Raw genomic sequence first — 13,012 nt, 5'->3', positions numbered from 1 at the left:
CTAACTTGGGCAAGGTTTACATAGAATAACTTGAACATCTACAGGGTGTAGATTCCTTCATCATTAAATAACTTTATTCGGTTATTGGTTCAAGAACCATCACAACATACAAAAAATAAAAACATTTATCTATTTACAATCTAAAAGTATAAAAACAAGTGCATTTCAAAATCACAATTAAAAGAGGGCGATAGGAATGGTCAACCAAAGCATAAATCAGATTACATAAAGAACAACTGTAGTACAGGCTTCCTACCGGCAGCCATGCTGCTTGCAAATGCATTAAAAAGAGAGGAAGCATTCCTGCAGTACACAATGCATAAAATACATTATACAACATAATATAGTCAAAACAGTTAATATTGCAATGCAAGCTATGGTCAAAGCTTGTGTTGAATTATCCAGAAGGCAAGTAAAAAGCAGCTAACAGCAAAAACTATTGGCCAAGGGTGTAGATTACTTGTTTAGGTCCTCGATTACTAATCACAAAGTTTTAGGAAAGGTGCTTAATTTATCTAGAACAGAACTGCATTTATAGATATTTATATTGTCCTTTACTTTGACTCTAGTACATTCAAGAAATTATTGATATTGCCAAATTTGGTATCAACGGCAGCTATGAAGAACACCAAGATTTGTAGCAGGTCACCTGGCAAATCAAATTTATCAGATAGTAGACCACATACTCAAAAATACAAGGCTCAAAGTGGGACCTGACAAATTAATTTCTAATCATCCATCATCAATAGAGAGTGTGAAACAAAATGTAATAAGCTAAAAGCAATACACTCCCAAATACCTACTGGTTTTAGAATTTGCTGATGACAAGAAGGGTCACAATGGATACTGCTCTTCAGCAGAACGTTTTCAGTGATGTTCAGTGACGAGCCCAGCCCAGCACCTGTGAAGTAAAAGTATGAATCCATTAAATCAAAAATACACGCTGAGACCAAGGATCACAGATCACTCTTTAGACTAATTCTTTAACTGTCAATTTAGGTATATTCAAGGTTGACCACTTTACAAAATGAATGGTCTTTGAATGAGTCACTCAGAAGATCTGAAGAACAAACAACATCGAATTAAAACAAAGAGTGACAATCTCACAATGTGTATGCAACTTTGGATTTGTATGTCACACTATTGTTTTTCCCAGCACTGAGGAAGTTGCGGGTGAACTTTCCCAGTAATGAAACACGTGTTGGCTGGCGGAGGGTATTGAACAAATAAAGAAAGAATCTGAGGAATACATGGACGACTGGATTGATTACACCATTACATTTTGGATTCACTTGTGTGTGCTTGGAGGCTTGTCTTCAATAGAAAGGAGCAGTATCTCCTCTGGAGTTAAGAATGAGTTGACAAGTTCACATAAAATGCACTTTTAGATCATTCATAAATTTTGGACAATTTACCAATTTTGCACCAAAGTAGGAGAGTTCTGGTTAAATCTGGTTCTTTGTTCAGATATTAGAGTGAGTGAAGGTTATGTGGATAATGTCAATGAGGCTGGGCCATTTTAAGCCAAGAGGTGTATAGACAAAGGAATTGTACATGCATAATACGACCAATAAGCCATTTCATTATAAAGCTGTTCTCACAAGATATATTGTATTCATATTTTTCTAGTCTTTCTATCGTAAGAGAGGCTACATTAGGTACAGAATTCCAGGAATTATATATATTTGAACAGAGCACTAAGCAGGAAGTTTAACATTGCATCTCAGGCTAATTGTGAATCACAACTTTCAAGAACTGATCTTTGCAATCAGTAGTGAGGAGTGACTGTCTTTATGGGTGACCATGGATGTCTGTGTGAGTGAAGACAATAGAGTATAATATCTAAAATTTAAATAAAACTCTAAATTGTGTATTATATATTCGTGCTCACTAACCAAGGTTATGACACGAGTCCTTTGATGTGCAATTAAGTGAAATCTTTATAAGGTAACTTTTAAGCTCTTAATTGTGGGATCTGTTTGCCGGTGGGGTGGCATGGTGAGCAGAAATAATTAGGTGGGGGAAATTCCTGCAATTCTCTGCCTGGTGTATCCTCCCAAGAACTTGATATGGTGAGGATGAGGAGCATTTCTCAGTAAAGTCTTACTGACAGATTACATTTATATCATCTAGATTACATCTCCATTTGTCTTGATAGCGAACATTTAATGGAGTTACACATTGCTTTTTCAAATGTATTACTTCTCATCTGTATTACTTTAAATTTTATGTTAAGAAGAAACAGAAACTGCTCCAAAACAATTTCATAGAATAGACTGCAGTCTGTCCATGATATATTATACGGTCCTGCACCAGACCAGGGGTTTTTAAAGTTTATTTATCCAAAATACAAAGATATATTCAATGATTTTTTTTCTATTTTTATATAGGAGTATTCTTTGTACATACCTACAGGTCTAGTAAACTTTATATGATTTTTTGAGCCCTGCAACCCCTCCTGCTGTTTTTTTATTACGTTGGTCACCCTCCCCGTGGTGATGAGTCTTGCTTTCTTCAGCTGTCTGAATGGAGGGCACTTTAAGCAAATTAAGGTGAGGCATAACAAGGAGGTCATGTGCCCTAAAGCAATCATGGAAAATAATAAGTCAGTAGACTTGCCAAAATATTCAGATTTTCCATCCCATCTTCAAATACGGTTGTTTCAGGTTCACTTGGATGCAGAGCATGCCCTGGGAGGTCAGCGGTAGTGGGTGTTTCATAACACGCTTGTTGGCTAATATGGTGGTGTTGAAATGACGCAGACTAAACGTAATGAATGCAGGCCGCTTGGGAAAGCAGAGGTCTGCGTGCCTCAGTAGGCATGTGCGGTGGCTACGTTGAGCCTGCTTGAATCTTACCTACAATTATAGCCGCATTCCACACACAATAGTTTTTATTCACTTCATCTTTACCAAGTCTTTATGTCGAAGTGTTTGATGAGGACTGGAAAGAAAAAACAATCCAAACATTACTAACTATGTATGTCGAGTTTTTCTCTCTTGCAGGGATTAATAATAAAAACACATCCAATTTGAAAGGATGACTTTATGCAATAACCGCTTTTCAACTGAAAGTTGAACAGACAAGCAAAGGATGACTTGTAGACAAACATAATAATGCTTGTAGTTTAGTAAAATGTAACCGTTTGATGTGTGTTCAGGGACAGAACCAAAAGCTCAGAATTCTTTACCTTACAGCTCATCTAGCAGTAAAATCTTCCCTTGATGAAAAAATTTCAAATATTTGTGTAAACGTATGCCTTTAACCAATGAGGTCTCCAATTTGTGATATTATCGGGTACTTTAAAAAAAAATATTTACTCTTTTTCATTGATGTCATACTGTTAATGTATTGAAAAGCCATTACTTGTGTTTAACATGTCCCGATGTGTGTGTAGTCTCTTTCAGAGGCCCGGGCCTACCCCATGGATTCACCCACCCTCCGATGACTTTCCCAACTTGCTCCTTCGTTGGTAATGTTTCTTGAACCCATCCCCCCGTGCTATTTCTTTTTAGGTCTCGCCTGGCGATAGCAGCGCATGTGCTGCGCTCGCTATGCGAGTGCCTTTTGTCATCAATTCTCCCCATCGCTTGCATGCACGCGTTTGCATGGATAAACATGGCTGCTCTTGCCATTTGTCCATAGCAAGCAGCATGCTCATGTCCATATGGACTGTGGACAGTCCGACGCCATATTGCGAAGCTTTCGTTGTCATAGCAACACAAATGCCACTTCGCGAGTGCTTTTAATTAGGTTGCTTTCGCGATCACTTGCACGGTCGCAAAGAATTCTATGCGGCGTAAATGAGAATGTGGCAATTTACAAAAGAACCAAGCACAGTACTAAAATATGACCCTGGGGATTCTAGGCCAGAGGAAATTAACCAATGTAAAATGTCCCTCGCCGAATCAAGAGTTGGTTTAAGGGAGACGGACCATATATTTTCTTTTTTTTTCCAGTTTATGTAGAGCGAACTAAGATGAAAGAGCGCACATGTTATTTTTAGGCACAGAGAGATTTAGGGCTTGATTAAAAAAAAGGCTCTCTGCATACCTGGGGGAGGACCGCACAGCACTTTAGTGTTCCAATTAAAATTCTGATCACAGAGATTTCACTCTGAAAGCAGGCTCCCCCATGACTTTTTGGATTCAGACCCAGAGTGATCTGCCCAGAATCACAGGATTGAGCTTCCTTCCGGCCGAGAGTCGAACCCGGTTTCGCTGCTTCAAAGTGGGCAGCTCTAGCCGTTATGTCACATCCTCTCCTCATTCCATAATTCCGTTGCCTTGGAACAGGGAAAAGTAGCTCTCCAACTCCGATGCACATGTGTCTTTGCATCATCAGAAAATACAGCGGACATAAGAAAGTCAAGCCTGGTTCAGTTGCAGGAGCCGTGGTAAATACAGAGAATGACTCAGTTCTGTGAACAAGGTCGCTGTGAGTTATGTTCAGCACATGCAAGTGTTGACAAGCAAGCTCACACCCACTCATTGCAACCGATCTAGCACACTGCTGTTGCCGGTCTGTAACCTGGAGTGAAACCGAAAAATCACATTAACCCACTGTAATGTTGACAAGCCGGAGGCCTCACAATTAACTTTCCCTGCTCAAAATAGACAATGAGGCAAGGGAATGAATGAGCGACCACCCAAGCATAGGAAAACAGACTATTGCTGGTGTAGGGCAGTCAGAGAGCTCTTGTGTAAAAAGACTCCTTTTTATCATATTTTAAAGGCAAATATTTTTTATTTCTAGTGACTCTACTATTTCTGGATGAAACATGTCTATGTTCTCTAGCTGCCAGACAAGCATTTGACTTTTAATTCATCCAGAAGGATCCACGCCAAAAGGATCCTAGCCCTAACTGCTTACGTTTTTTTCTCCTTGAGTGAATTATGTGTTAATCGACTTTCCCCTCTCTCTCTCCATATTCTCTTTTTTATTTTATTTTAGGCTGGATGGGCTCCGGTCTGCTGTTCGATATTAGTCTCTTCCTAAAGTAGGTCAGAATTTGGGTGACATTCCAGCGCTCTGAAGAAGACAAAGGCCCGTGTTAAGCGTTATTTAAAACAGGCATTGGCATAGTCAATAGGTCTCGCCTTTGAGACCTTCTAAGTGTTTAGTTATCCAGCGCAATATCCTTGGTGCAACAACATCAACGTTTGCATGGCTAAACCCTTATAAGGTCCCAAAGGCAAGACCTATTAGCTATGCCAATGCTGGTTTTAAATGTTGCTCAGCAGTGCAGCCTGCTGTGCAACATGGTTTAAAGTAAATAAAATGTAATCCTAAGACACGGTCAGAGCTAGCCATGTCATGGTGCTTTTTTAATTTCTTTTTAAGCCATGCTGCACAACAGCTGACACTCCTGTGCAAAATGTTTTTAAAAAAATTACCAAGTCAATACATTTCGCATAGCTTTGCCAATGCTTGTTTATTTGCTTTTCTCATCTTTGGAACCTTTTTATTACAATTGCTTTTAACGCGGGTATCTCCAATGTGCAATACTGTTTAATGTCAATAAGCAAGATATCAAGTAGGTTATCATTCCAACCGATGAAAAGATTTACCATCTTCTGAAAATTCCCATGAAAATACAGCACTTACAGTTTTGTGGGGTTTTTCTCTCATTTTGACCATGATCTTTTCATCACACAATATCAGATTTGAAGACTAATAATTTTTCAATATATTTGCACCTCTACTAAGGGACTCTTGTTCTTTTGTTTTGACATTTTGGGAAGTCAGAAATCCTTATCACTCTCATCCCTAAAACGATTAAGTCAATTTCAAAACAAAAAACTGCAGACTAACCTTTTTAATCGGAATCAACAGAAAAATTATAGATCAAAGAATAGGAAATGGTTAGGAAAATCTGATCCATATCTTATCGGCACAATAGCTAGATGGTTTTGTTTTAAGGCCAATTAGCACCCTTCTGTAACACGTTATTCATAATTTCCCTCACAAAAAATAAAATCAGACAAAGCATAGTGTGGGGCAGCTTTCAACACAGACAAGTCATTTGATGAACTACATAGGTCTTTTCTATCACAGGCACTTTATTAGCCTGCCCCCCTCAACAATCTGATCAGATTGATGCAAAGTTGGTATGTCACCCAAAATGGGGTTGTAACCTAGTAAATTTCTCTCTTGCAGACTGAGCTCAGTAACATTATGTGTTGCTGTCCCTCTCATGAATTCTTTTTATTTGAGCTCTAATGACATTGTTAGGATAAAAAATGCATGAAATATCAGTACACAATTATGAGGTCAAACTTTTGGCACATTACACCAACATACTCCTACATCTACCTCAAAACTTCTATCCAAGAGACACAGAAAGAGATTCAGGAGTTTCTGAGTAGAAGTTTTATAACGTTAATGTTCCTTTGCCCACCTTGTTTTGAGGAAGACATCTTTAATTAGGTTTCAAGCTTGAACCTTAAATCTTTCTAATACCTGGGCATCCACTTCAGAGGTGTAGTCTTGATTTTATTGTGGTCTTCTATGTCCAGGGCAGGGTGTTCATTACAGACTATAGTGCGATGTAGGTATTCTAAAATCTGAATGGTGATGTGTTGTATTTCAAGCGTGGAAGGGTATACTCAGACGTGAGTCCCTTGCTCATTGCACCATCAGGATTCAAGCAAGCCGGGCCGAAGACGGCTGAAATGCCAGAAACCGGTCCCCGGAAGCTTGTTTCCTTCCCAGTGAAAGAATTGGCTTGGTAGTTTGGTTTGCCCTGTTCCCATGATACACTGGGCCAGGGACAGACTAATTTGCATATAGCCAGGTTATGAGCTGGGATGGTGCAGTGAGCTAAAAAACGGTGTTGGATTAAGCCCTGATCTCTTGACTGGGTGAGAGTATTCTGCTTAATTCAGAAACTCTGTCCATCACCACCCCCTGTGGTTTAATTATTTTGTCCACCATAAGCGTGGAAGGGTATACTCAGACGTGAGTCCCTTGCTCATTGCACCATCAGGATTCAAGCAAGCCGGGCCGAAGACGGCTGAAATGCCAGAAACCGGTCCCCGGAAGCTTGTTTCCTTCCCAGTGAAAGAATTGGCTTGGTAGTTTGGTTTGCCCTGTTCCCATGATACACTGGGCCAGGGACAGACTAATTTGCATATAGCCAGGTTCTGAGCTGGGATGGTGCAGTGAGCTAAAAAACGGTGTTGGATTAAGCCCTGATCTCTTGACTGGGTGAGAGTATTCTGCTTAATTCAGAAACTCTGTCCATCATCACCCCCTGTGGTTTAAGTATTTCAAACCGGGCCTTTATATGTGCACTAGGGATGAGGCAGTATGTGTGCTCAGGGCTACAACACAATAAGTTTATCGAACACGTAGAGTATAGAGTGTTACTTCCACAATTTGATGGCTAGAGCAGCCTTAGTTCACAGTCATTAGGAGAACAGCATTTCTGCATCCTAACCTAAACATTGTTTAATGACAGATGGACTTATGCTGTGAAATACGGTGGGTGCGTTGGTACGAGGAAATGGGACAAAAATAAAATAAAAAGGGTAAGCACAAATTTCTTTTTTTTTCTTTTTAACTTTTTATTGATCCACAAAATTATTGCACATACACAGAATAGTAATATAGCATCATTGGTCTCATATACAGGTGAATTATCTATTTCTTTTGACCAGTCTGAGCCCACCCTAGTAAGAAGACCCCATTCGTACTCTGCTTCCCTCTTAGAGTACACGATATATCTGCCATGCTGACCAGATTTTCTCCACTTTTTTTGGGGCACCCTCTACTTTTATAAATCACCGATTCTGCTTGCCAGCCCCAATCCAGGCAATTTTCCCATTCCTCCATTGTTGGGGTTGTGGAAGTGAGATATCTTATCTGTTTCAATGGTGCAGGGCCACCCTTTGTCTACGGGTACACGAAAAGAGGATCAACACTGGAGTGGAACAAAACATAAGTTTAATAAATCTCATGAGCGGAGTCCATCATACAGACACTGCAAGTGCCTGAGAGGGAACTGATGAGCATGGTTTCAAACCTATCTTTTATACTTTTTTGGTACAGTAAGACAAGCACTAAAACCCATTTGTCATGGTTAAATAATGCTTACACAACCCCTTTGTATAATGCTTACATGCTGAACTGTTGAATCCTGATTAAACCTCTACCAAAGTCATCTTTGTAGTTAGGCAAGGGAGGTTACAGGCGTTGGTGGGCTAACAGATTATACATCTGTGCACTTTGGCCCTTCGGCCGGGCAGGACTACTTACTGTGGCACGCATGTATTATCAGTACAATCAGCTTTCCAGTGAACATGTAACTTCTGACTTTACAAAATTCCCAGCAGAAAGACAGAAATTAGAGGCTGGTAGACAAAATGGAAGAGGAGTAAAGGCTAACTTAACAGGATACATTTTTTACCATTCAACAGGGTGGGTATTGCCCCCCACTTCCGTGCTATATTACGTTTAGCAACCACTGCTGCCAGCATCAGCCATAGCTTCACATGTCGGGCCAGTCTTCGATAGCCTCAGTTGTTAAAAGGAGTCATTGGGGATCTAATGGCACATTCATATCTACCACCTCCGACATTACCCTTGTTGTCTTTATCCAAAATTCCTATAGGCTTGGGAACACCCATATCAAGTGATAAAAAGTTCCCTCCGATTCACACCCCCTGTGACAACTCGCACTTTCACTCCTCCACATTCTATACAACGCTGATCTGGGGTAGTATACGCTATGTAACACCTTGAGTTGTATGAGCTGGAATCTGGCACGCATTGCCACCTCCCTTGGGCCCTGGAGTATTTTCCGTCCATTGATCTTCCTCTAAAGTGCAGACGTCATGCTCCCATGTCTGCCTAATCGTGTTCATGGGATCTGGGGCATTAATAATCATCTTTCGATAGAAGAGCGCGATTGTCTTTTCACATATCTGCTCTGTCAAAACCCCATCTTCTTAAGGTGAAGCTTCTACTATTAATTCACCTTCCTCTACGTGTTTCCTGAGCCATTCACCCTGCCCCATCTCGTAGTCTCGTTGTAACTCTGTAAACGCAATATACGCCCCTCCTCTCCAAATATCACTTAAGGTCTCTATAACTAGCAATTCCCATTTGGCAAAGCCATCCAGGCTTCCTACCTCCTTCAAAAAATTCCCTGCCTAAAGCGGCGTCATTCTGGAGAGCTGTATTTCGTGCCAGCTTTCCACACCCTCACTACCATCCGCGTATATGTGTCGCGAGAAGCTTGTCAACACGCTTCCTATATAGTAGTGTCTGCAGGCCTCTATATATTGACCCTAGAGGCTGGTTCCGCACAATCAGATATCCAGCCATTGACATTCACCAACTGCACGGCCCAATAATAGCCACGGATAAGTCAGCACTAATTTTAACCACAATTCTATGAAGGAAAGAATAGGAGTGGTATCAACTAAGAGTGCAATTATTTTTGGATAAGTTAAACTGTGTCTAATTCTGTTAAACTCTGCAGCGCAATTTGTGCAGGTTCTCACAAATGCGGACTAGAAATATTTATATCATGAACCTAGAGAAGACGTTCTGCACTAAATCACTACTTTACTGCAGTACACACAGTCTCAATAGAATATGTTGGTACAGCAAGGGAAGACAGCTGCTCAAATATTTACACCAAGTGCTGGCTAACATGTAGTCATGCTCATTTCCTCCATACGTTGTTTCCCCTAAGCACTGTTATCCTGAGAATAAAAAGAGTGGATACGAACATCAAAACACAAGGCCACACAATTGTAACCCAACATAGCTGCCATTTGTGTGGATATATAAAGCAGGGTACTAAAGAAAGAGCATGCACAGCATACCAGTTCTTAAGGGTGAACCCTGAGACCATGCCTTCACTCGCTGCAAAGGACTTACACTGCACTCGTATAACAGTCATTGCAGAAGGTCAGCATGTAGCAAGCTTGTGTTTAACAAGTGACTCACTTTGCCTGCTAGTAAAATTGCAAATCAAATATAATGCAGTTGTTGACAAGCAACATACAATATACTTTTGATTATTATTGGAGTTTTTTCATTTTAGGTAAAGCAAGTTTGTAAAAACAAGTGCACTTGAAGTTTTACATTTGTCTCCCCCACATGTTTACCTTTCCTCACAAGAAAGAGCTGCTATGGAATGGCAAGAATGGAGGGACCAATTTTTAAATTACATTTCAATATTCGAAGAGGTCTAGAAATGTGGAAACAAAAAAAGCTTATCTTGCCCTCTCTGTGTTGGAGGAAACATAGTCAAATGGAGAAAAATCTAAGAACTGCTGAATAAGGAGATGTGCTTATGAACAGTAAAAGACAACTTGGATTCAAAATATATACCTATGGTACATGCGGCATGGATTGATGGACTTGTTTCCAAGAACCTAAGGGAGGTCTGAGGGAATATACAAGTATGTATTAGTCTTAAATAAATAAAAACAGGAGAACCTCCTATTGAAATGAAATGAGGTACAGCCAACTGATATTCGAAATTAAGAGCCGAGGAGTATGAAAATAACAGTACCCTACAGAAAAGGGACATTTGTTCTTAGATTGGGGGGGGGGGGCGGGTGGGGGGGGGGAGGAAATCAGGTAACACTTCACATCATACTTGTTTCCAACAGTCCTGAACAAGTATTACAGAAAGTGACTTTATAGGTCAGAGTAATGTAAGAATGTGAAAGAGGATACAGGGCCATGCTTACACCAGGTCAGAAGTATTCCGATGGTAGTTACACAAGAGGTCGCCCAAAAGCTGCGCAAATTACAGGAGGCTTGAATGATCAAATCTCTAGAGTAATCAGATTGAGTAGTCCCTCGGTTTCTGGCAAGATAGGCCAATGGGAAAGCAAAACACTGTCGATCCTAGACATCTTAGTGAGAATATATTGATTGATACATTTCCCCTGTTAAAGTTCATGAGTTGTGGTCTATAACAAATCAAGCCATGAGCAGCATATCTCAAGTATCCTTACAACCCAACAGTACAGTGGCTGCAGTATTGCAAGAATGAATACACAAGTTTCTAAACAGCGCTCAGGAATTAACTTCTTTCAATATGATATCCTTGTAGCCTAGTTATAGAAAAAACCACGGTAGTACAAGTTATGAGACGGACAAAGTTTTGAAACTCTTGGAAAACAAAGAGTTGACAGTTGAGTGAAAATTTGCAGTGCATAATGTGACTGACTTGGTGTATGAAGTTGGATGTTAAGGAATTAAGTCAAAGAAAAGAATTAATACAAGCAAATCAGAGGGCATCCTTCACCTGAAAGTTAAGATGATGTCACAGCCTTTTCAGTCTCAGTAACATTTTATTCAAAATGTGTGTAAAAATTGCAGGTGACACTAAGGGTATTAGACACTTGTTGAAAAACAAGGTCAAATTTGTATGACCTCAAGAATGTCAGTAGAATTTCTCTATTATAAAAAGATATTCGTGTGGTGTGTCTGCCACAAGGATTTGACCCTATGGCAAAAAGTACTGTCATTGCAGATGTAAGTTGGAAGGGGTTGGGAGCTGTGCTCACTCAAACTGATAAGGAGAGAGTTGTGAGCGAGTGTTTCTTAACCAACTGAGGAGCAATGTTCTGTAATGGAAAGGAATAAGTTGGTGTGTGTGTGCATGAGGGTTGCAGTACTTCTGCCAGTTTATCTGGGGAATACCAATACTGTTAAGGAGTGATCACAAATCCCTAACAAAAGCACTCACTGCTGACGGAATAATCAATGCATTACCATGTACTGCACTAATGTCCATGAGTTTACAAGACTAACTAAACTTTAAGTAGGATGCCACATCTTGTAAAAGTGCTGCCTGTAGATGAATAGATTATGGAACAAAAAGTAAAATGCAATTTAATGCGAGGAGTAGAAGCTGGGAATGCTCAAGGGAACGCTGGCTAATAATGAAAGATGAAAGGGTGCGAGTACATTTGCGAAATAAGGAATGAGCGGACTGTGAAAAGTGAAGATGAACAGGCAATCAGAGGTGGAGGGATCACACCTCAGAATAGTCCAAGAGGTAACATTTTTGATAGTTGTCACAAGGGACATTTAGGGGTTAACCAGTCCTCGAAAAATGATAAAACTTTTACTAGACCTGCACGGCTAGTGACTTCAGTAATCTACTCGATCTAATTGCAATGCCTTTGACTCAAATCGATTTTAAATTGTAATCAAGGACAAATATTTTTAATTCACGGAGCCGACATTTTCTTCTTTATCACATATGAGAGAACCTTCAAATACCGGAGCTCAACATGTCTGCTTAAAAGAAAACTCTTGTTTTATTTAATAGACTTAACAGTTGCTCCATATATAATACAAACCTAGCCACATATAAGATACCCATGACCCTTAACTTGCCTCTTAGTTAATTAACAGTATTGTCATCAGGGCAGGAATGTTTTTCAAAACATGTTTAAAAACGACCACTTTAAATAAATACATAACTAAAAGCATGAAGTGGTCAAGTCAAGTCAATTTATTATGCTTGATTGATTAAAACCATTGTATATACAAGGCATATAAAATACTCAATATAAGAGATTATAATGTATTTTATTAAAAAAAGTATTTATTTATTTATTTTTTAACTAAAATGTGTATGATAAAGAGGACCCATCGGAGAATGTCAGGAGTTTCAAGAGTTATTGGCGGTTAAATTGTAGAAACATGATTTCTGGTGTTTAGTGCTGCAAATCTCCCCCAGCAGCAAATGACAACTGACAACTGGAAACCGTAGATATGCGCGTTTTCTGTCCTACCTCCTGGCTATTTCAAGCAATAATTGTGTAATAAATAGTTGAAGTATTGATTTGTGACAGGAGGAACACACTGAAGAAAATGTGACTCATATTTAGGCATTATGCACTGTGATAGCGATGGGGACCTCACAGAAGTCCGCACATACTACGTATTTATTAAATACACACACACACACACACACACACACACCAAGCAACCTGTACTCTACTCATTCCCCACACACCAACTTTCTACT

At 39.8% G+C, this 13,012-nt stretch overlaps 1 protein-coding gene across 3 annotated transcripts in view; it reads right to left on the bottom strand.

Annotated features, from left to right (window-relative positions):
- PPHLN1 (periphilin 1) overlaps window positions 1–13,012 on the bottom strand; it is a 718,032-nt gene that overhangs the window by 662,578 nt on the left and 42,442 nt on the right. For all 3 annotated transcript variants that reach the window (XM_086919492.1, XM_086919497.1, XM_086919496.1), the window contains exon 2: window positions 804–901. In XM_086919492.1, coding sequence (XP_086775618.1) covers window position 804 — 1 coding nt within the window. In that variant the 5' untranslated portion in view covers window positions 805–901. The remainder of the gene's footprint in view (window positions 1–803; window positions 902–13,012) is intronic.

The sequence above is a fragment of the Lissotriton vulgaris genome, chromosome 1_1, assembly GCF_964263255.1.
Source record: "Lissotriton vulgaris chromosome 1_1, aLisVul1.2, whole genome shotgun sequence".
NCBI lineage: Eukaryota > Metazoa > Chordata > Amphibia > Caudata > Salamandridae > Lissotriton > Lissotriton vulgaris.
The sequence above is the reverse complement of the archived record's forward strand: the minus strand, read 5'-3'. Positions and strand labels throughout refer to the sequence as shown.